Genomic DNA, 24,285 nt, shown 5'->3' with positions numbered 1-24,285 from the left:
CTTTATCAGAGCTCTGGTGTTTGAGGTGAGGGTCTCTAGATCTCTGCTGAGCTGCGTCAACTACCAAAGAGTTAGGCTGTGAATGGGCAAAGAGGAATTCCATGCCCTTTGGTGGCACAAAATATGTCTTGTCGGCTCTTTTGTTGGTGGGAAGGGCCGACGCTGGAGCATGCCACACTTCGTCAGCCAGTTCCAGGATGCCTTCGTCGAGAGGGATGGCGAGGCGTGAACTGTGTCATGGTTGGAGATTCCTAAAAAGCTTGTGTTGCTTATCTTTGAGCTCTTGTAGGGGAATCTCCTGGGTAATCGATACCCACTTAAATAATTCTTGGAATTGACGGAGGTCGTCTGGGAGGAGAGCTGTCGTCGGGGTTCACTGCATCCTCCGGAGGAGATGAGACTGGAATGGAAGACCCCGAGGCATGGTGCACGAAGGGAGTATGTTCCGGCTCTGAAGAGTGGTGAGATGGTGATGGCGCATGATGCGGAGGAGTAAGGGGAGCCAGGGTTGGAGAGTGCCTGTGTGCAGCGTAGTTGGAGATGGATCGTGGTCGGTAAGAATACCGGCTATGGGAATGTCGAGAGGTGCAGTCATCGCGATGGTAGGCACCATGACGCGGCGAACGGTCATCATTGAAGCTGGAGCGGCTGCCGTACCGATAATGGTACGGGGAGCAGGGCGAGCAGGAGCAGAGGTGTGATGCCCTGGAGGAGGCAGGAGAGGCAGAGAGATGTCTGTACTGGTGCCTGCGATGGGGAGATGCAGCAGCCAGAAACGGGGAGGGCAGTCTCACGAGGAGAGCGGCACCGATGAGAGGACCAGCGTGGGGATCGCAGCGCCAGTAGAGGAGAGGACGGTGCTGGGGAGAAGAAGCAGGAGCGGGAGCAGCTGCGGCGGCGTGAGGAATAGAAAGCAGCAGCAGCAGGGCTCCAGGGTGATTGAACTGCGGCATGCGCTGAAGCGCTAGCCGCTGATTACTCGGCTCCTGGTGTGGCGGAGCAGTGTGGTCCGGCGCCGTGTGGTCCAGCACCGTGCAGTGACTCGAAGGTGGTGCCGGGGCAGGTGTCGGGGTCAGTGCCGTGATCGGGTCCGGGGCTGCTCTCGGCGCCGGCTCAACGCTCGGCGCCAGAGGAGGAGGCAGCGACTGAACTGAAGCCGGCTGGGGAGCCGACGTCTTTGCAGGCTCCCGTGGCCGCTTAGACTTTGAAGCCGCTGAGGCAGGGGGACATGGCTTTGGAATGCCAGAGGTCCCCGGTGTCTGTGCCTGGCTGTCCCTGCCATTAAAGGCAGCTGGCAGGGATCTTGCTGGGGACAATGCCATTTTCTTCTGCAGTCCCACAGTAGGGGAGGAAGCCCGGCGCTTAAGAGGCTGCTGATTCAAGTCAGCTTGCTGTGGCTGCAGGGCTGTATCAAAGAGGAGCATACGGAGGCACCTCTCCCTGTCTTTCCTGGCTCTGGAGGTGAGCCTTAAGCAATGGTGACACTTTTGGGGGATGTGAGACTCCCCCAGGCAACGAATACACTCTGCATGGTAGCTGACATTTGTCAGGAGCCCACTGCTTCTTATCTCTTGTTGGTTTTGAACAGTAGAATAGTGATAGAAATGTAGCCGTGTTAGTCTGGGGTAGTTGAAGCAAAATGCAGGACAATGTAGCACTTTAAAGACTAACAAGATGGTTTATTAGATGATGAGCTTTCGTGGGCCAGACCCACTTCCTCAGATCAAATAGTGGAAGAAAGTAGTCACAACCATATATACCAAAGGATACAATTTAAAAAAATGAACAAATATGAATATGAACAGTAGGTGATTGTTAAGGCTGATAGCCTGGTAACGGCTCTGGCCAGCTATCTTTTGTTCTTGTTATCTTAACAGTCTGTCTTTTTTTTTTTTTTAGGTGAAGGAGCTCTATAAGGAGGAGCTGACAGGAGAACAGCTGAGAGGCGGGAGGTAAGAGCGGTCTCAGCTTTCACTCCCGATAGTTCTTGTTTGTCCTTCCTCTCTTGAAAGAAAAGTTTTTTGTTTTGTTTTTTACTTTATGGGGAGAGAGGGAGGAAAAGGAGATTTTATATATAGAAAGGGAGAACTAGAAGCTGTCTAGCTCTGTGGAGAGAGGAGTGCGGTTACAGGCGTCTGCAGCCTGAGGCGGTGAAGAGGAACTGGCGGAGGGGCCGGACCGCGCGACAGAAAGAGCGCGAAAGCCACGAGCCTGCGGCACATGCATGGTCCTGCCAGACACTGCTAATGACAAGTCTCCGTCTGTGGCGCCGGGGCAAGCCCAGCACCCATAGTAGAGCACCCGCGGGGACATCCCCGAAGAAGAACTATCTGTGCAATTCATTCCATGCAGAAGTATTGGAATGTAATTTCTATAACAGTTTAAAGCACCATTTTTCCCCTTTTAGAAGCATGAAAAAACCTATTTCGTTCAAAATGTTTTACTGTTTTTGTGAATTTCTGAGGAACCACACACTAACTCAATAGTTCTCAACCAACAGCCCAATTAGCACACAGCTGCAGCCCACCTGTGTACTAAGAAATATTCAAAATGTGCTAGTCTGGTCTGTCAGGGGGTGGGACTGGCTGAAGAGGAAACAGCCTCAAGCAGCCATACCAGGGAGCTTCTGCCAGGCCTATGAGTGCTACAGGGGAGAGGGAGAGTGGGTCTTGGCGAGGGGGGAGGGGGAGTTCCAGCCAATCAGAGGGCGGGGGATGCTGGGCAGCATAGGCCACCCTCATTTTATTAGTGCTCCACTCCTGTCTCCACACAAAAAAGGTCCTGGCTGCCATCCCCATATGGTGGGGGCTCAGCTCCTGGCCCCATTCTGTGGAGAGGTCTCTAGGTGGGGGTTGCTGACATAGGTGTCTGGGTGAGTGTCTTTGGGCAGGGGAAACTGGTCATAGGGAATCAGGGGATGCAGGTCAGGGGGCCAGCTTGGTGTGTGATCTAGGTCTCCCCTTAAAGGGAAGGGGCTGGCTGGCAGCACAGGGCTGGGCGTGCCAGTGTGCGTCTGGCACGCTGAATCTCAACCTGCAGTCTACAACAGTAAGTAGGCTGAGAACCACTGCACTAGTTACTGTACCGTGAACACCATTATTATTTTATTACTGTCCATTTGAATAGCTCCCACTCTTGACCTCCCTTGCTTACAGCCGGACCCCGAGTTACGAACAAGTTACGGACCAAACACTTGGCCGTAACTCGAAGTGTTCATAAGTCGGACCCCATTCATTTACATGCGACCGCACTGTTCGTAAGCGCGGGTCGCATTCGTAACTCAGGGACTGCCTTTACGACCGCTTAATTGGAGGTTTGGTCATAAGTGTGAACGGTCGTAAATCGACCGTTCGTTACTCAGGGACCGGCTGTATTTACCTACTCACTTGTTACACAGAGAACTAACTGCTGTGTCTTTTTCATAATTCATCGGGATGTGTCAACAAGCAACTTTGTTTAACATATCAACAAACACACAAGTACAAAGTCTCTTTAGTTCCAAGTTTCAAGTATGAGAAAACCATGCAGTGAGCTCAGTATGCTCTTCCCATACAAATATGAAGGGCCATCAAATGGAGACTAAGTTTTAACATTAAAATAAAAGGTTTAATCATGACTTCATAAGCTTTTCTTAGTACATGATCAAACAGCTACAGTACATATTAAGTTACGGTAGAAAAGGAAGGAAGAGAATAAAAGTATCATTGTATTCCATCAGCTTGTCAATTCATAATGGTGCTACCTTGTCATACAATTCAGAATGGAGATCTCCAATCTGTCTCCCATCCAGTTCAGAGAGAGTGATGAAATTCACCAGCGGCTCTGGGATGAAGGATTCTAGTGTCTGCTTCAGCCACCTTGATCTCAGACTATCATACTCATTACAGTGAAAATGACCTAAACAGAAAATACCTAGAATCAGTGCTCTTTAATAAATATAAGCAGTTAAAATTATGGACGCTTCAGCATTTCCCTGGAATTATCAGAGATCATAACATGGATTTATGTTACTGCGCATTTTAGAACATTAATGCATTTTTATAATCCTAGTAAAATTTCAACATGCTCCTAAAAGGTGATCCATGCATATTTAGTAATAAATACTTACAGAAGTGAAGGACTTTCACAGGAAAACAAACTTAAAAAGGTAACTCATATTCAAAGAGCAGTGGTCTGAATATTTTCTGAGCTCTTTCTACAGTTATTAGAAGAACCTGTACATCATTTTTTTAAATTCATTTCAAGCTTGGTCTTCACCTTGTGTTCCCAAACCAAGCATTTGAACTCCTCACCCACCAGAAGTTGTAACTTTTTAGTTACATTTGCTCTTTTCACCTCTGTCACTACAGCCATGGCAATTATTCATTTAGATTAAACTTTGCTGTTGCTTGGATCGCTGCCTGTAGCCAGCATCTCATTTTCCTCTAGATAATCACTATTCCCACTCATTTTCTTTTCCTTTTTACTTCCTCATAGCACCACAAGAACCACAGCAGGCTATGCCTATGTATACCACAGCACTCACTCTCTCCTGATTGAAGTCATCCCCCTAAAGCTTGTTCATTTCCTTTGACAATAATCTGGTCCCCTTACTCCCTGGCACAGATACTTCCTTCTCCAAAGATTCTCCCTCTGCTTAATAAACTTGGGCCCATCCCTTTTATGCACCAGCTACACACCCTGAGATTGCTCTTTCTTCTTTTCCAAACTTTTGCAATTAACATGACATTATTACAAAGATGTAAATATCTGACAGGTGGAAAAAGTGTTTTCCTGTGCTAAGAACTCTGTGATTCATTTACAGCTATAGTAACGTGCTTGGCGGCAGTACATGAAACTCTGCATTCTAGAGAGGAAGAAAAAAGCAGCACCACTCTGTTTGATTTTTCAATCTGAATTCATCTGAGATCCATTTACATTTTAATATATTCAGGTTTTGTCCTAATATTAGGAAAAACTGATTCCTCAAAATTCTGATTTCAACACTCTCAATCTACTCAGTATCATGTCCTTTTTAAACTGAATGTTAATCTCATAAAAGACACAAATATGCCTTCAAGTAACTTTGATAACTGCATCTGAACCTGATTTCTGTATCTTAATTGGCATAACAATATTATACGTTACCTGGCCAGGCACACTGCAGCATAGCTATTGATTTACCACCTGGAGCAGCACACATATCCAAAACTCTTTCTCCATTCTTTATTTCCAATGCCAGAACTGAGAGAAGGGACGCAGCATTCAGCAGATAATATTCCTTTAGTTTACCAATCTGGTGTTTTTGTGCAGGGAATCTTTCAGGAGTTCTATTGATGTAACACTTTAATGACTGTGGAATATAAGGCAAGGTTTCCCGAAAGAGACTATGATACCCCTTCAAATGCAAGGTGTTCTCCAGTTCAGAAGAATAGCTGAATTTATTAAGCAGGACAGCATATTGCCAGCACAATGTAGATGTAAGCACATCCCTAGAGATTTAAAAAAAGAAAAACAAAGAAGTTATATTTAATAAGGGACAGGTTGCAGTTAAATTTACATAATGTAGCAAGTCCTTCATCTCAGGGAATTAGAACAGCTAGATTTTGTGCCTCCTATCCCCCCATTATGATATTTGTGTCTGTGTCCACAGGTTAATTATAAATTATGTAATGAAGTATCTCCTTCTATAGTTTTAAATGTGTGACTTTTCAATTTCATGAAATATCCCTTTGTTCTCATGTCAAGGGAAAGGGGAAGTAGTAACACTGTTTACTGCCATCATTTTTTAAATACAGAAATTCAAGAGCATAGAGAAACCGTGAACTCATAAAACACAGAAACGTAAAACCCAGTGTTGCTCCCAATTAATCTTTCACCTTGCTTTTTTCAATCAACTCTTCATGTATTCTTTAATACGGCGAGACACCCAGATGCGCCGCGGTCCCGCCGCCCGCATCCTCCGGGGCGAGAAAAGCTGCTCCACGTCTCCCTGGTCTGCTGGGGGGGGGGGGGGGAGAACCCCCCCAGCAGACCAGGGAGATGCGGAGCAAAGCCACGCAGCAAGCGGGCAGCGGGACAGCCCAGACGTGCCGCTGCTGTCCCGCTGCCGGTGTCCTCCGAGGCTTTGCTCCCCGTCTCTCTGGTCTGCTGGGGGAGTCCCCCACAGCAGACCAGGGAGACGCGGAGCAAAGCCGCAGAGTACGTGGGCAGCGGGACAGCCCAGACGCGCCGCGGCTGTCCCGCTGCCCGTGTGCTCCGCGGCTTTGGTCCGCGTCTCCCTGGTCTGCTGGGGGGGACTGCCCCCCAGCAGCGCAGGGAGATGCAGAGCAAAGCCGCGGAGGATGCGGGCGGGACCGCGGCACGTCTCGGCGGTCCCGCCACCCGCGTCTCCCTGGTCTACTGGGGGGGAGGGGGTGCAACTAGTGCACCTCCCCCCCCCCCAGCAGACCAGGCTTTTCTCGCCGACGACACCTGGGGTAGAGCAGCTGGGGCGCTGCTGGGCTGGTCCCGCAGCGCCGCTCCTCGGCGCTACTGGACCAACCCAGCAGCACCCCAGCTGCTCTGCCCCAGGCGTCCCCAAGTCAGCCACTGCTGAAACTCACCAGCAGCTGACTACAGGAAGCCCGAGGCAGAGTTGCTCTGCCCCGGGCTTCCTGGAATCAGTCGCTGATCAGTTTCAGCAGCAGCTGACTTGGGGACACCTGGGGTAGAGCAGCTGGGGTGCTGCCGGGTTGGTCCCCGCAGCGCTGAGGTGCGGTGCGGCGCTGCAGGGACCTACCCGGCAGCGCCCCAGCTGCTCTGTCCTAGGCATCCAAATTCAGCCGCTGTTGAAACTGATCAGGGGCTGATTCCAGGAAGCCCAGGACAGAGCAACTCTGCCTCGGGCTTCCTGTAGTCAGCTGCTGGTCAGTTTCAGCAGCAGCTGAATCTGGACGCCAGTTCCGACTTACATACAAAGTCAACTTAAGAACAAACCTACAGTCCCTATCTTGTACGTAACCCGGGGACTGCCTGTAATCACTGTGTAATAGTGTGGCTCTCAGAAATAAAAGCTATTTTGTTCCATACTAAAACTTGTCACACAGTAAAAGGCCTCTACAAATAATGAAATCGGTGTGTGTGTGGGAGGGGGGAGTGGACAGTCTGAGAAAGAGTATAATGCTTTTGATTTTCACTGAAAAGGCAACAGTGTTTGCTGATTTGGGATCCTTTTTGCATACCTGTGGGAAAAATACCCCAGTGTTTTGTTAGCATTTCCATTTTGGGACACATAAGTTACACCATGGACTTGTCTGATAGATATAAACTAACCGAACCCATAAAACTAAAAAGTGATTCCAAGCTAGAAATGGATTTAAGAACACACTACATGAGCACCAAATTAAATACATTTCATCTAACACTGATAACCACCTTTCATGAAGCCTTCTGGAAAACAGCGAAGAAAAAGTAAACATTATAATAGGAATTTGAGTGTATAACGGTGTAAGTAAACAGTATTTAACATGATACAAAGGCAGCAACACAGGATGGCAGCCAGCTCCCAGGGAGCCAGATGCAGGTGTGTGTAACCGCTGGTTACACGTTTACACAATTACCCATGTTTCAACATCCCTACATTATATATGTTTTTAATGCTAGGGCAAATTACCAGATTCAAATCTGTTTATTGGGTTCCCATATTTTCTTTGAAAACTGTTAAAAACAATTCAGAAGGCACTGTGGGTTGTTTTTTTTAAACAATTTGACTAGCCTATTCAGATAGAGACAAAAAGGGTTAGAAGTGCTTAAAAATAAAGTGTTTGATAATAGCCTCTGACTTACTCTAAAATAGTTTGCTGCAACTATCCCATCACGGTTTGGTCCTGTCCACACAGTCCAGAAAACCATCTAATGGGAAGTATATTTGAATTATGTTTTACCATCCTAGCAATTTGGAAAATGATGTTATTTTAATCAGACACAGCATAGAAAAGGATCCAGGAAAATAAATATGGCAAATGACAAATCAAGTCTGATATGCAATTGGAATGATTCCTCTTTTATACTGGTGAGTGTTTCTGAAGTTATTTTTACCTTTTTTTGGTCACTGTTTCTGATATAATTATTATTTCCTCGCTTTTCAATACTTTGCTACAGGATATATAAAGTATGACACTCAATGATGCACCTCCCCTCCTCGGATAACACCAAGGGGTTTCTTGAGGCCAAATCCTGGTGCTATTGGAATCAAAGCAAAGTCCTTTTGACTTCAGACAGACAATGCCCCACCAAAAATGAAAAGATAAAATTCCATGTTAATAAGAAGAAGGATCCTGTCACCAAAACTTTCTCTATATCGGGCAATTAGATCTTTCCTGTACATTCCCTCCTTTCCCAGATGCTTAACTAGAGTTAACAGTGACAGTACTCACCTATCATTTCATACTGGTATCCTAATTTTATACTTAAAATAATAGAAGCACAATTTCCAGTCTGCTTGCGTTCTATATAGTTCTTGGTAGTTAAGAGGTAATGAAAAGAGAAAAAATAACCTGACTGTGCTCCAGGCCTCTCCCAGCTCCTTCATGTATTGCTTCTCAAAGTGATCCAAAACAACTTGGCAGATCTGCTTTTGATGCTTCCCTTCTGAATCCAGCTTAGAGGAAGGGGGGGAAATTGCCATAAAAAGCTATTAGCCAAAGATTGCTGTACACCAGATTTTAAGAAGATGTGTTTGGATTAATCATGACATTCAGTTATCACGCTGATGGCTTTGGGTGTTCTTGTTTAAAGGGCTGGCAACGGGTATTTTGGAGCCCTTGGTAAAGTATGAGATATGAATCCCATCTTCTTTTAACCTGTGAACAAATCATCCAAACAGTATGCTCAGGATGCTCCCTCCCGGCAGCTGCCAAATACATTAAAAGGAACCTCGGGAGCCAACATATTAGGAACAAAACACGCAAACCATCATTACAGAGATTATATCCCTCCAAAATCAGCACCCCGGCCCAGGAACACCTCTTTACGTATCTAACAAAGACAGAAGTTAAACTTCATCCTTGTGCGAGCTATATAGCAGCGCTGGGGAACCAAAGGCCTGGGGGAGGCATGCTCTCAGCACAGTGCTAGGAGACAAGACAATGGAAGCTTGAAAACACAGAGCAGCCCCATCTCCCGGGTCCCACTCAACCCTACTATCCAGGTGCTGGTGGTGCTGATGGTTTCGGAGGCTTTTCCTTGCATGGTTGTGTCTGGCAGGGGAGACAACCAACAACTTCCCCAGACTGCTGCATCTAGTCACAGGGACAGTCATAGGGCTGGCCCTGAGCAGCAATGGCTGAGGGCTTCTCTTCACTCTCAGCTCCACTGGTGGCTGCCTGCCAGTGATGGGGGCAGGCGGACACCAGCTGAAAGGAGCAGGCAATGGGCAGGAGGGTGGAGGGAGTGGAAGCGGTCAAGGAGTGGGGAGTACAGGGAGCTGTCAGGTGGGAACAGGGGCAGAGAAAAGCCCAGGCTGGCCAAGAAGTGTGAGAAGATGAAGAGAACCAGCGGAGGTGTGTGGGGCAGGGATGTTAAATTTAGATTAATCAACTAATCAAATAGTTGATTAAATTTGCATCAACTATTTCATTAGTCAATAAGGGCGCCTCCTCCTTTGAAATGTAGCAAGAGCCCCACCAGCTCTTGCTACATTTCAAAGGAAGACATGTATGGGGAGCACAGAGCCAGCGGGGGACTCAAGCAGTCCCCCCTACTGGCCCCGCTCTTGCTATATTTCATAGGCAGAAGCACTGCTAATTCTCTACTGTGTCCCTGCGTCCACCCCCCCATCTCCGATGGAGACAGTGCTGGGGGAACCGGCTGTTAAGTAGGGTTCCCCCCAGCACCGGCTCCTGCTCCTCCCTTGCTGCCGCTCTCTGATAGAGGCAGCAAGGGAGGAGGGACAACCAGCTGAGTCACTAACAGACTATCCGATAAGCATATGCTTATCAGATAGTTGACTAGTGTGCGGTGGAATAATTAGGCCAGCAGAATCTCTCCCAATGGTGATAATACAAAAGAATAAAGTATGCCTGAGAGGCTATTTATTTACACTAGAAAGAACTGTACTTATTTCTGGCAATGATGCAATTATATTTATATGCACTGTATGTTTTGAAGGAAAAAAATCTAAGGTTTTTTTTCTTCAGAAATACAGTGCACATGTGGGACTAATAAGTACAGAGAAAAAATTACTTGTATATTAAATTTTGTATAAAATCAGGGTGGCACACAACATATGGACCTCCACAACATCACTTTTATTATGTTACTTTTCAGGTTAGAAATACACTGTGGCTATGTCTAGACTGGCAAGTTTTTCCGGAAAATCAGCAGCTTTTCCGGAAAAACTTGCCAGCTGTCTACACTGGCTGCTTGAATTTCCGGAAAAGCACTGACGATCTCATGTAAGATCGTCAGTGCTTTTCCGGAAATACTATGCTGCTCCCGTTCAGGCAGAAGTCTTTTTCCTAACGACTTTTGCGCAAAAGGGCCAGTGTAGACAGCACAGTACTGTTTTCCGCAAAAAAGCCCCGATCGCGAAAATGGTGCTTTTGCAGGAAAGCGTCCTGCCAATCTAGACGCGCTTTTCCGAAAATGCTTTTAACAGAAAACTTTTCCGTTAAAAGCATTTCCGGAAAATCATGCCAGTGTAGACGTAGCCTTTAAGTACCCAATGAAAATCTAAGCACAACAGCCCTGAAGTATATAACAAGGAAAATAAAGTTTCAGATGGATAGCCATCTTAGTCTAGTTGCAGCAAAAACAAGGAGGAGTCCTGATGCATCTGACGAAGTGGTCTGCAGCCCATGAAAGCTTATTCCCAAATACGTTTGTTAGTCTTTAAAGTGCCATAGGATTCTTCATTGTTTTTAAGGAAAATAAAAGCAAATTATTTAAAATAATTGGCTCCTGTTTGCAAATGCTTTGTCAAGCCACTGGGTTGACTTTAGATGCTATAATTTAGAAGCTAATTCCACGCAAAGTGGCCCGATCCACAGGAATCTGTGGATTGAACTACTTCATCTGCCAGTTCTGTGGCATTAAGGTTAGAGGTTAAGGCTCCAATCCTGCAAAGAAAACCATGTGTGTGAACCTCTGGGCCTACACACAACCCCTGAAGTGAAGTGAGACCATTATCAGAGCTGGTTGGAGTATTTCTAACAGCACAGAGTGAAGACTAAAGAAAAAATCAAGGCCACATTTTCTATTTTCTGGACAACTATTAAAAAGGGGGAGAGGAAGAAGAGAGCTAGATAAATTCTGTTTGTACGAAAACTAATACTTACGGGCATTATAAATAATCAAAATTACATACCAAAACAGTCCCCAGCTTTACAAATCTTTCAATTTAAAAGTACACAAATTGGTATAATTTACTGTCACTAATTTCTGCTGATTATGTTCTTGTACTTCACTCATCTTCAGTTCTGCCAACCCCAAGGATTCAAAAATTGTAAATCAAGGCTCTCCAAAACCATAAAATTGTCTTTAAAAAAACATGAACTACTGGTTTCAAGTAGCTTTTTCCTCCAACTTCACTACATCTTTCTCAGGGCTTGTCTACACTAGGCATGTAAAATTTCGATTAATTGGCTAATCGAATAGTCAATGCAATCTGAATTGACTATTCAATTAGTCGATAAGGGCACAGCTGCCTTTAAGTGTAGCCACAGCCCCACAGCTATTGCTACATTTCAAAGGCGGAAGCGCTGTGGGGAGTATGAGGGCAGCGAAGAACCCCACTGGCCCTGAGCTCCCTGTGGTGTTCCAAGGCGGCAGTGAGTCTGGGCTTCACGCGACGGTGCCGCTTTGAAATGCCTCATGCAGCGCTGCCACTTTGAAGCACTTCCTCCTCATCCCCTCCTTGCTGCCTCTTTCTGATAGGCTGTGTCTAGACTGCAGGGTTTTTTCAAAAGAAAGTAGCCTTTTTTCAAAAAAACTTCACCTGCGTCTAGACTGCAGCCGCGTTCTTTCAAAATTAAATTGAAAAAAAAAAAACCATATTTTCGATGGCGGTAATCCTCATTTCACAAGGAATAATGCCTTTTTTCAAAAGTGTTCTTTCGAAAAAAGGCATTCTTGAATGCAAACAGGGCTTTTTTGAAACAGAGCATCCAGAATACCTGGGTGCTCTCTTTCAAAAAAGCGGCTTGCTTTTTCTAAAGAGGTTGCAGTCTAGATGCCCTCTTTCGAAAGAGGCTTGTAGTCTAGACGTAGTCATAGAGGCAGCAAGTGGGAGAGGGGGCGGGAAGATAATTAGTTGACTAGCGTGTCGACTATCGAATAAGTATTTGCTTATCAGATAGTCAACTAGTTGCTCATACTCCTAGTCTTCCATATGGGTAAATGTCAGCATACCTTTAACAATGTAACTATACCACTATCACTTTCTGTGTGGGGAGTTACACTATTAAATGGGTGGATTGTATGCAACTTTAACTGTGCATTTTGTGTAACTGTAGTCTTTAAGCCATGATCTGAGGATTTCAGTAACTCAACCAAAAATGAAAGGTCTATTACAGGAATGGGTGGGTCAAGTTCTGTGGTTTGCAATTATAGGTGGTCAAACTTAGGATGAACATCAAAATTTTAGCAAGGGCATAGGGGGCAGTGCACCTCCCCAGTGTTAGGAGTCACTTATGCCTTAAAACGTGGCATCCATCACATTAGCCACACGTGGTCAGTTGAGTGGGGCTAGTTGGCTTGAACAATGTGGCTAGCTGGTCGAGTGTGCCTAGTTCACGATAGCAGTAGCCACTATAGTGGCAAGTGCTTCAGAACTGGTTGGACACCCCCTCCTTAAAACTTAACTCTGTAATTATAGCAATATACAGTGAACCCTCGTTTATCGCGGTAGATAGGTTCCAAACCCGACCGCGATAGTTGAAAATCCGCGAAGTAGGGACATGTATATTTAACATGTATACAGCGAGCCCTCGCTACTTCGCGGTTCGACTATCGCGGATTCACGTATATACATAATGTAATGAAAAAAGTCCGCGAAGTCGTGAATCCGCGATGGTCGAACCGCGAAGTAGCGAGGGCTCACTGTAATCATACCAGTAACAGCAGGGGTGGGAACCTTTTTTGGGGCAGGAGCTGCTGACCCACAGAAAAATCAGTCAGGGGCCACTCACAAGTGAGAAGCAAAAAACCTACAAACCCTCAGTGATGTGGCCCCGGATTGAGAAGAAGAAACACACTCCCCACAATCCCCTCTTCACTAGAGCGCCCCAGCCTAGCAGTTTGTGCTCCAACCCTGCAGTGGCGTGGCAGGCAGACTGGAGTGCCAGTGTGGGCTCCCCAATGCTGCCAGGGGAGAGGCCCTGAGCCTTGTTAGCCGGATCCAGGCAAGCCAGGGGCCGCATCCGTGTTTCCCACTTACCATATAGCCGAGTCCTTGCCCTCTCTCGGTATGCCCACCCCAGACTAGTCCCAATAGTAAGGAACCACTGCCCATTTGGGAGGGGCTCCCATGCTAAAGAAAGATCCCTGCCCCCCCGCACACAGGTGCACTTAAGGCGATGGGAACAGGAGAGGGCGCTCTCACTTCACCAGTCACGTAGAGGAGGGATCCCCGGGGAAAGCCCGCAGTGCTGTGCCCGGCTCCCCTCTCGCGTCCACTAGTATCTCGGGGGGGGGGGGCTTTTTTCAACGTGATTCTCCCCCCCCCCCCCAGCCCATCGCTTCCGTTCAGTGTCTCAGCCACTCGCCGCTGCGTTGCAGGGAGGCGCCCCAGGCCCCTCCTGCGCTCAGCCTGACATCCCCGCAGCAGGGGGGCAGGCGGGGGGGGCTCTTTCCCTACGGCGAGGAGGCCGAGTCCCTCCCACTCTCCTGGCTGCTGGTGCACACGCCGGCGCGCCCTGCACAGCAGCTGCCCTGAGCCAGGCCGGCGGGTCCCTTAGCTCCTCCGGCGGCGCAACCCACCCGCCACTCACCTGCTCCCGGGCCGGGAAAGGGCCCCCCCGCAGCCCGCAGGAGGCAGCGAGCGGGCGGCGCAGCCGGGCTGGGGCGCGCTGCAGCCACATGGCCCAGGGGGCGCCGGGTCCCGGCTGCGCGCAGCGGCCCGGGAAGGGGCAGTCGGCGCGTGTGCAATGCAAGGCCTGGGCGGGGCTCCCAGGGCCGGAGCGGAGCTAGCTTCAGCTCCTCCTCCTGCCTGGCTGGCTGGGAGGCAGCCGAGGGGCGCTGTGCGTTAAGGGGTAGCACGGTGCTGCCCAGGCGCTTGAGCAGCGTAGCCCGCCCCTTGCAGCCACAGGTGGGCGCCCAGTCTCGGCGCTTCATCCCTAGCCCTGTTACTCTGCATTGCTTGCAAGCAGGGCTGGCCCACATCATTTTGGCACCAGAGGCAGGGAGCGCAAATGACGACCCCATGTTGCACCAGCAGCAGACACAATTTTCTACACTCTGGGTCCTAATGGTGTCCTCCCCCCACAGTCTGGCACCTGAGGCAGCTGCCTCAACTCATGGTAAGGCCAGCCCTGCTTGCAAGAAGCACTCACACTTCCAGTAGGTCAAAATCATTCCATCTGTTTTCACATGAAGCAGAATTCCCCACCAGGATGCAAACACCTCTCCCCCATCAACATCAATTAGCCCATCTCCCACCAAAGATCAGCTACCCTCTTCCTGAGCCAGGATGTTTCCTCCACAGTGCCTGCAATCTTGCCTCCCCTGCCCTGTGCTCATAAAAACACATCGGGATATGGCTCTCACTGCCTGAACAGTTTCATTTGTGCCTGCTTCTATCAGTGACAGATGATCCTTTTAGGAACAGAGTCCCCTCAGCCACAGTCGTGGTGGTTAGGGGTGTGTGATAGTAACCTCAGTGCTCTAGCTTTATAGCAGTGTCTCACACAAAAAAATAAGTGGCCACTAATTTCCTAAATGGAAATGGTGTAACCTACAACCAGTAATGGCAAAGGTGAAGAAAAGTGGGGAGGGGAAGATTTTCTCTCAGACAATCAGAACAAGTAAAGTTCCTAGCCCTTAGTGGTTTCTGGCCTCACACTACTGTTCACCTTCCACTATGCAATTGAGCAGCAGACACAAAATAAAAGCAAACAGTACAGTGCTGTGTTAAACCAGGAACAAAGGATAAGTAGCATTGGTCTTTCACACAGTAAAGTTTCAAAGCTGTATTGTCAACATTCAGTTGTAAACATTTGAAAGAACCATAACATCTTGTTCAGAGTTATAAACATTTGAAAGTTACAAACAACTTCCATTCCCAATACGTTTGTAATTCTGACTACTGCATATATGAAAACAAGTGCTGGTTACAGATAAACATTTACCAGACAATCCAAGATGCTTTTAGTGTGCTGATAATTCTAGGCTAGTCCAGCCTCAGAACAAATAACCAAGCAACAAAAACAGGCAAGATGGAAATACTAAATAGCATAGTATAGTACTTGGCCTTCAACATTTATTACTTTTGCAATGAAATCCTTTATTTTCATTAGAGGGGCTAGCTTTTTAAAAAAACCTTGTTTGCTTCAAAATACTTTCACCAAATTTAAAAGCTAGTATTAGTCAAGCAAAGCTCCAGACAAAGAGCCAGAAGTCAAAATAAAGCTTTATACATACATATTCTTAAATATCAACTGCAAAAGGACTAGGGATTTATTTTTTAAAGGCCAACTGAATGTGGATAAGATACTGAATGTGGATAAAAATAGTGATGGTGAAACATACAAAGCCATATTCTCAACAGTGTATATCCATTAAAGCCAGTAATTGATGCCAGAACAGAATTTTACCTCCTGTTTACCTTACTGATAAAACAAACTCCATAAAGCTTTTGAAGGAACCATCTCATTACACTTGGGCCATCTGAAGAAGTGGGCTGTGCCCATGAAAGCTCATGATATCATCTACATGTTTTGTTAGTCTTTAAAGTGCTACCAGACTATTTTTTTTTAAGTTTATCCTCTACAGACTAACTCGGCTAGCCCCCAAAACTTTTCATCTCATCAACTTTTATCAGTGCATTACGGCATGGTACTGTGGCAGAAACCCTGAAGTTTGCAGCACAGTTCTCAAAATGTAAGAAAAGCAATTTGGTTAAAATATATTACTTTTACTTTTTAAAAATAGACATGGGCTCTTTGGAATCTTAAAATTAATTTTTTTTAGTAGAACCGTTGATAGCCTATTGACAAAATTTTGAAATATCAAGCCACAGATTAATATTATTACTCAGTTTCCTCATTATATAGTGTTTTCAGGGTTACTTTGTATTAAAAAAGTTAAAAGATGTTCCCTACAATGACTGGAAATAAAACTAACTTTCTGGCTTCCCTGAACCTTGAAAAACAAGATGTACTAGCACTGAAAATCCTCAGGTATTTTCACAAGGAGTGGCACATCCTAAGTATCCTGGACTGAGGAAGCCGTCAGCACTCAAAAATAATACTGAGTCAGTGCCACTGCTCTCCAAGGCTATGTCTACACCGGTGAGTTCTTCCTCAAGACCGGCCGTTCTTCCGCAGAGCGTCCACACTGCCCACCCACTCTTGCGCAAGATTTACAGTAAAGCGTGGTAAGAGGGCTTCTTGCGCAAGAGCTATGCTCTTTTCTAAAAAGTGTAAGCTCTTTTGTGCAAGAGCTCTTGCACAAGAGGGCTGTGTGGACGCGGGGCAGTGGTTTCTTTTGGAAGAAAGCCCTATGGCTAAAATGGCCATCAGAGCTTTCTTGCGCAAGAGAGCGTCCATACTGCCATGGAGGCTCTTGTGCAAAAGCACATGGCAGTGTGGACGTGTTCTTGCACAAGATGTTCTTGTGCAAGAACCCGCTAGTGTAGACATAGTCCAAGAGTATATCTGACTCCTCAGAGTATTCCCATGCATTTCACAGAAAGCTTGCCATTGTGTCAGTAGAATTCTATACCTCTGTGGTCCAATCACCTGCTTTATGGGTTTCCACCCTTTCCACTAGTACACAAAAGGTCCTTTTCAAGACTCAACAGGATGAGGTGACATTATCCTTATGGAGCCCAAATGGCCCTGGCAATACTAGTTTACCACGCTGCTCAGCCTGTCAGTGGACAAGCTGATCACTCTCCTATCAATTCCAGTCTCCTCACTCAGAACGTTAGCCAGTAGCAGCACCCCAACCTGGAGTCCCACCACCTTCCAGCATAGAAACTCCATGGCTGAACCAAGTAGAGCTCCATGCTCAGACTCTGTTAGGGAGGTCCTGATGAGTAAGCAAGAAATTCTCCATTTGGGTGACATACCTAGCTATGTGAAAGGGTTTCTTGATTTGGTCCCTCCAGGGCATATAGGGTTGTGGGGTTTCTCATCTTCTCCTTGAAACAAAGTAGAATACTGGGACTGTTCTGTTTCTCCTTTATTAGCTAAGACACAGGTCTAATCAATGTTATGTATTGCAAAAGCAGATGGAAATGGTCCTGGATGGTGAGATGAGGTTAGATTTAGCAAGAGGTCAGCAGCTTTACTGAAAGTCTAAATAATATCTTACCTATCTTGATTGCAGTGGGTAGCAAATTTAAAGCTTTAGTTGAAATATATCCAAAATGTAAAATTACAGGCTCATGTAAATGAATGCTATCCTCCCATGATGGGAAAATAGCTGAAAGTTTCAGGATATTTCTTCCTCCCACAGAATAATGTGTAGGGGCTAGATATTTTTCCAGATATTGCTTGTATGCAATAGAACACAGTACCCTGCAGAAGGCTGATTAGGAAACAATTTCTAAGAATCTTGCAAAATATACCACATTCCGAGTAACAGGATAATACTGAAATAGACATGTAAACCAGAGGTTAGTGGTCAAGGGTGAGAGGCACCTTATTCTCAAGCATTAAAGTTTGTTTATTTCGGGGGTGGGGGAGGGAAGCCCAAAAAGCCATTTGACCAGTTATACAAGAATGAGTAATATATCTATCTCTAAAAGTATTAAGGTTAATAAAATTGGATAGTTTGTGTTCCAGGAGTGGGCCAGGTTGACGGATAAATGACAACATTGGCTCTAAACAGAATTAAGGTTATTGTAGGGGGAGTTGCAGCCTTCGGAATGGGGCAATAATAAAATGGTAGCTGTTGGCTGGGATCCATCCCAGCTCTAAAAGCAGACCTGCCAACAGCAGCAATGCAGCAGCATGGCATACAAGCAACGCCCAACTTACAACTACCTGAATTACAATCTCCCGCATTTACAACCATTTTTTTATGCGAGATAGCGCCTAACCCCACCGCAATTTATGTCCACAGCTCACATTTATGATGGCGTACGATGCAGACTCCACGCATCATCCCAAAAGAGGAAACGCACAAGGTCAGTCACACTCACCAGTCTGCAGCTGCTGCTTGAACTGCATGCGGCTCTGCCACATCTATCTTCACTGTTTAGTTATTTTTGTGCACTATTTGCACTATTCAGTTTAGTTTTCCTCCATTTCCAGAGTCAATTTTGGTATTTTTAGGATATGAAATGGGTTTCCAGGAATGGAGCTACCATTTATAACTTTCTCCCTATGGGAAATAAGGGTTCGACTTACAGTGGCTCGATTTACAACGGTTCTCCAGGAACCAATTTGGTCGTAAGTGTGGGGATCACCTGTAGTATGGTACTGCCACCCTTACTTCTGTGCTACTGCTGGTGGAGTCTGTTTTCAGAAGTAGGTACCTGGCCAACAGCAGCCACTCTCTGGCTGCTCAGCTCTGAAGACAGCACAGAAGTATAAGCAGCAGTACCATGACCTCCCTTAAAAATAATTTTGCAAGCTTGTCCCCCAGAGGCATTTTGGGTCAGGACCCCAAATTTGACAAACACTGGTGTCCCCTTGTGAAATCAGCATACAATAGAATAAAAGCACACGAGATTTCACAGTGAGAGACCTGATTACATGGTTCGTGATATATTTTTCATGACAGAATTTGGTAGGGCACTCACTACCCATATGTTATGAAGCTATGTGGAGAGCGTTCTCTCTCACACCTTTCCTCATGTCCCATAAAAAAGATAAAATATTGGGTAAAGATAATGGTTTATCTAAAAGAACAGATGCACATGTAAATCATCCATATATTTAAGAACAAGTACTCTTAAGGGCGGAATACATTGATAAATGAACAAGGTTAAAATTTAAAACAAAATTCACGACATATATAGCAGAACCTCAGTAACCTATTTTATAGTTAATGCAAAAACTGACAGTACCTCCTCTCTTAGGGTACGTCTACACTTGCTCCCTAGTTCGAACTAGGGATGCTAATCAGGCGACCGAAATTGCTAATGAAGCGGGGATTTAAATATCCCGCGCTTCATTAGCATGACCTCGCCACCACGTTACTCTGCGTGGTGGGACATGTTCGTTCAAACCAAACCCCTTGGTTCGAATTAACGTTACTGAGTATATTTAAATCCCCACTTCATTAGCAATTTCGGTCGCCTACATTTGCATCCCTAGTTCAAACTAGGGAGCAAGTGTAGTAGTACCCTTAAAAGATTAACAGTTAAGTGCTGTAATGAGGCCTCATGAAGTCATTTAAAACAGTGTTTTTATAATATACTATAAATATATTATTTATCTAAAATTGTCAAAATTCTTGAAGTACCTGTTCTGGCTGCTTTTTTATTTTTATTTGTTCACTTTTTCATTAATTCATGGTCAGGGTTGCCAACCGTCAGTAAATTTACGGACAATCCATAAAAAGTTAGCCAAAATTGGGCATGTCCGTAAAGTCCATACAAAAATTTAGGTGTCCGTAAATTTCATAAAAGTGTAATAACATTTCAAAAAATAGCAATTATTCTATAGCAAGTAAATCTCTTCTGTGCTGCTTTAGCCATTTTACTGAGGAGCAGCAGAAATAGGATGTTTTAGTTGTTTATTTAGCTCAATGGTTGAGATGACTTTACGTAAATCACATGATGTTATCTACATTACCCTGCCAACTTATTCATACATCAATGTGCCGATGCTAATGACTACTTTTCACTTTTGGCCATTTATGTCATCTTAATATAAAAATTATGTCAGTAAAAAAATGTGTTGGTAAATTTTTCCCATTTTGTCCATAAATGAAATTTCTTTGGGTTGGCAACCCTGTTCATGGTATTTAGCTATGAAAATTGCAAAATGGTTCCCCAAGTCATTAATACAAATTCAAGAAGTTCTTCTGTACTTGCTCTCTAAAATATTTAATGGGTAATAAGGAAAACACTTGGCTGTTGTACATAGTTTTATTATTCATACATAGAAGTCCTCAGAAAATGTGATGTTCAATAAATAAAAAGCTGGTGTAGTATAAAATGAAAACAATACAATCAATCACAGTATAATTTTATATATAAAACCATATGAAGAATATTTCTAGTAATTTGGTTGACATTTTAACAGAAAAATGTTGACTACAAGAAATACCATTGCTTTACATTTCAGTTTCTCGTTTACTGTCAGTGCCAGCTTTCTTTTTAGCTGCTCTTTAAAAAGACAAAGACTTCCATTCAATTAATTAGTTTTGCATATGGGTAAAAGAGAAAAACTCCAAGGGCAAAATGAAACTGGAAAAAAGTGTCAAGCTACAATACAAAGACCCCCTCAAGCCAAAGGAATGTGTATGACAAGGTAGCTTAAAATGATCTGATTTCTGGGATCATGCATGTAAACTTTTAAGAGAAAAAAAGCTAAATATTAAGACATGTTTCTTGAAAGCAAGCCAAACTGTGCCACAATAGTATCATTGTTTACTCAAACCGAACCCTGTTACCACAATCAGGAATGCATTTGCTTGTTATTTCCACATACATATTCCAATGCTTTTATACTTCCGGTTAATCACTGAATTTGAGTACTCTCTTCCCAATGCAATATACAACCTTAATGAGATTGGTTTGTTTTAACTAAAGCAAAACAATATTTTAAACACATTAAGTGAGGGTTACATTTCAAAAGACCAATGGGGGGGATTTCCACTACCAAGAGTCATATGGCTAAAACCTCAAGCAATTCTTTCAAATTTTAATGTAGCTGATAAACATATTTTGCTGGCTAGTGTCTTTTGCCAGTATGAGATGATGAGGAGCTGGTAGTGTAAAAAAGTCACTGTTGCCCGATTTGTCCAAAAAAATCTTTGATTTCAGAACTGTGCTATTTTCACAAATAACATTGCAGGAAAGATTTTCTAGGCCCCCAGACCATCTCCAGCAGACCAGGGACACCGGGAGCAAAGCCTCTGAAGACGCCGGCAGCGGGACAGCCGCGGCGCTTCTGGGCTGCCCCGCTGCCGGCTTCCCCCGAGGCTTTGCTCCGCGTCTTCCTGGTCTGCAGACCAGGGAGACGCGGAGCAGCTTTTCTCGCCCCGGAGTACACGTGCGGCGGGACCGCGATGTCCCGCAGTCCGTGTCCTCCGGGGCGAGAAAAGCCCCATTCGTACCTGCAAGTCAGGGACTGCCTGTATACCCGGCGTATAAGACGACCCCCGATTTTTGGGGGATGTTTTTTAGCATAAAAAGTCGTCTTATACGCCGGAAAATACGGTATATGTATACGCATGGTATAGAAATTCTCCCAAATGTAACAAAATATGGACATATCAAAACATTTTAAGTACAGTAAATCCAATTCTCTCCTTCAACATACCACTATTTTTTTTAAACGAGGGGCATATTTGGAAGGTCAGAATTGGGCTCATTACTCTGGATTAAAATGCTTTGATTTTACATTTTCAATATGCCATTTTCAGTGTTTTATAGTTCATGTTAAATAAATATGTGGACTGATATAATTTTTCACCAGAATTCTTGCAGTTCAAAATCTCAAGTGTGTGCAATTGTATCTTATAGCACATAATGTATTTGATTAAGATATTTGAACACACATTTAGTATGCATACCATCTCCCATTTAACAAAACAAAATAATCTACAAGAAAACTTTTAAACAGCCCTTTCAAATACCATAATTATGTGTAAAATCAGTTTCTTAAAAACCTCAGACTTCCAGAAAGGCAATGTATGAACAGCTAGGGTAACTGGTGATGTAAATCCCAGCCAAAATGTATTGCTATTGTAGGGTAAACATAGAAGTCAATGTACTCAGATGGGTAAAGCTATTAATACATGTGTAACATTTCCTAGGCACCATTCTGATGGTGAGTAACAGGCATTAATGTTAACTCAAATTCCCAAGTCAAATATTAGAAAAATTATAAAAATATAGTTAACATTTATAGCATATAATTCCCTATATTCACTCTAACATGCACACACTTTACAAAATGCCTTAAAATTATCTGTAGAAATACAGATTACTACACAATATCTGAACAACAGTCTTGATCTGCACACACAATCCAACTGCATTTGGTCTTGAAGGTGTTCTTCTTCAGGGTTACAGCTATATAGTCTGGCAAGTAAACCCCAATATGAAACCTAACAGTACCAACCTGATCCCAAATTCCATGTGCATGCAAGTGCTCTCAAACATTTCTGTTCTCCATCACCCTGTTAACCACTGAAGAAGAGCTGGTGAGAATGTGAACGGTAACTAATATGCCAGTAGAAAATCTGATTAATCAAGTCCAGTAGAACTAACCCACAACAGAAAACAAAACGGGTTCTTATTGTCTCATCTCTCAGCAATTTTTAAGCAATATCAATTTTTTTTAAGTAGGAAAACTCTTTTTGTGATTAAAAATGCAGCATGTGATCTTGTTAAGAAATGACATTATGGGTGTCACTGTTCGGTCTCTGCCGTATAGTCAATGGAGGTAAAGGCTTTCCATAGAAATCTATGTTAAGAAACACACCAGAAGAAAAATATGTTAGTATCAAATTTACAACATCTTTTGAAGAATAGATTAATTCTGTTGAATTCTTGTTGCGTTAAAACCCACAATTTTAGGGCCAAACCCTGAAAATACTTACTTCCATGTGTAACATTTACAAATGCTCGTAGTACTACTGATTTAAATAGGATAATCACATTAAGCACTATACCTAATAAGTGTTTGTAGGAGCAACCATTTAGAAAAACACCCAAACACAGCACTACTGAATACTGCAGACATATGCATATCTACGTCTAGCAATTATGCAACTTCAAAATGATAGACATCTCTTCTTGCAAATAAAATTGGGCTTAATGTTTCAAAAATGACCAGTGATTGTTGGACACCTGATTTCACAAACCTTAGCAGGCTCTGATTTGAGAAAGTACTGAAGAAAGAATGCACAGGAATGGGGCCAGGGTTGGAGCCCCAGCCACGCGGTTGCTCCCAGCTACACAGGAATGGGGCCCCATGGCAAGAGCCGGAGCCTGGGCTATCTAGGGAGCAGCAGTAGCTAAGCAAGCGGCCGAGCCAGGTTGCGGGGGAGGAGGGTGAGGCAGGGTTGCCTGCTGGGGCAGCCTGCCAGCAGCAAGTGATGGGTGGCAGGAGACTTCCTCTCATCTGGTAAAGTCTCTTGTTCGGGACAGGTCAGGTCCCGATTATGCCAGACCAGAGAGGTCCAAACTGTAAAAAAAATTGGCTCCCTGCACTAAGTTGCAACATGACAAAACAGAAGAAACAGAGCCTGCTTTACATAGTTATTTTTACAAACCTGCAACAGATTAGTACATGAAAAATACGTAAAATAAAATAAAGTGTCAAGAATGGCTGGTAACAAGAAACAGGTGGAAAACAAGAAAATGTCCAAGCAGCTTTTTGATGCCTTTGAAACTCAATTTCAATAGTATTGACAATAGACCTGTAAGTCTTAAACCAATTACAGCTTGCCATTACAAAATTTAAGAATTGTTAAGTCATGTATCTAAAAAAGTAATGATCTGTTTTTTTAAGAGTCTAGAACTAACAAAATCAAGCAAACTCAGGTCTACAGCACTTTTTAAGTACACATTAGCAGGATCAGGGTTTTATTTTATTTAAACCATAGCACTTAGGATAAGAACAGCTACTGAAGGTTAGTTTTACACTGATGTAAATCCACTGACTGTAAATCAACAAGTTACTCTCCTTTCATAGCAGTGTCAGAAAAGAATTAGGAGCACAATGCTGACAGAGCCATTGTGAATCCTAACAGGGTAATGAAAGCTTTTGAGAGGCTTCTGTTATAGAGTAAGCCTCTCACTGAGTAACTAAAAAAGCAAAGAAAACAACAAATTGTCTGGTAGCACTTTATAGACTAACTAAACATGTAGATGGTATTATGAGCTATCCTGGGCACAGCCCACTTCTTCCAATGACTGGAGGGAGTTAAGAGTTGGGGGATATGAAAACTCGAAATAAACAGGGAAGGGGAGGGGGA

General features: G+C 44.4%; 2 protein-coding genes across 10 annotated transcripts in view; both read right to left on the bottom strand.

The window, feature by feature from the left end:
- Positions 1-14,159, bottom strand: part of NSUN3 (NOP2/Sun RNA methyltransferase 3) — a 40,423-nt gene extending 26,264 nt beyond the window's left edge. The window contains exons 1-4 of one of the 2 annotated variants that reach the window (XM_075908911.1): positions 13,950-14,159; positions 8,517-8,620; positions 5,128-5,471; positions 3,743-3,897 (exon numbers count right to left, since the gene is read on the bottom strand). In XM_075908911.1, coding sequence (XP_075765026.1) covers positions 3,743-3,897; positions 5,128-5,471; positions 8,517-8,620; positions 13,950-14,039 — 693 coding nt within the window. In that variant the 5' untranslated portion in view covers positions 14,040-14,159. Of the gene's footprint in view, positions 1-3,742; positions 3,898-5,127; positions 5,472-8,516; positions 8,823-13,949 lie in introns of both variants that reach the window. The other variant, XM_075908917.1, reaches the window with a different exon arrangement.
- A 6,043-nt stretch (positions 14,160-20,202) lies between these two features.
- Positions 20,203-24,285, bottom strand: part of ARL13B (ARF like GTPase 13B) — a 101,936-nt gene continuing 97,853 nt past the window's right edge. For all 8 annotated transcript variants that reach the window (XM_075908887.1, XM_075908894.1, XM_075908846.1 and 5 more), the window contains one exon: positions 20,203-22,769. In XM_075908887.1, coding sequence (XP_075765002.1) covers positions 22,693-22,769 — 77 coding nt within the window. In that variant the 3' untranslated portion in view covers positions 20,203-22,692. The remainder of the gene's footprint in view (positions 22,770-24,285) is intronic.

This window comes from Pelodiscus sinensis, chromosome 1, assembly GCF_049634645.1.
Source record: "Pelodiscus sinensis isolate JC-2024 chromosome 1, ASM4963464v1, whole genome shotgun sequence".
Taxonomy (NCBI): Eukaryota; Metazoa; Chordata; order Testudines; family Trionychidae; genus Pelodiscus; species Pelodiscus sinensis.
This window is presented reverse-complemented; position numbering and strand designations above follow the sequence as displayed.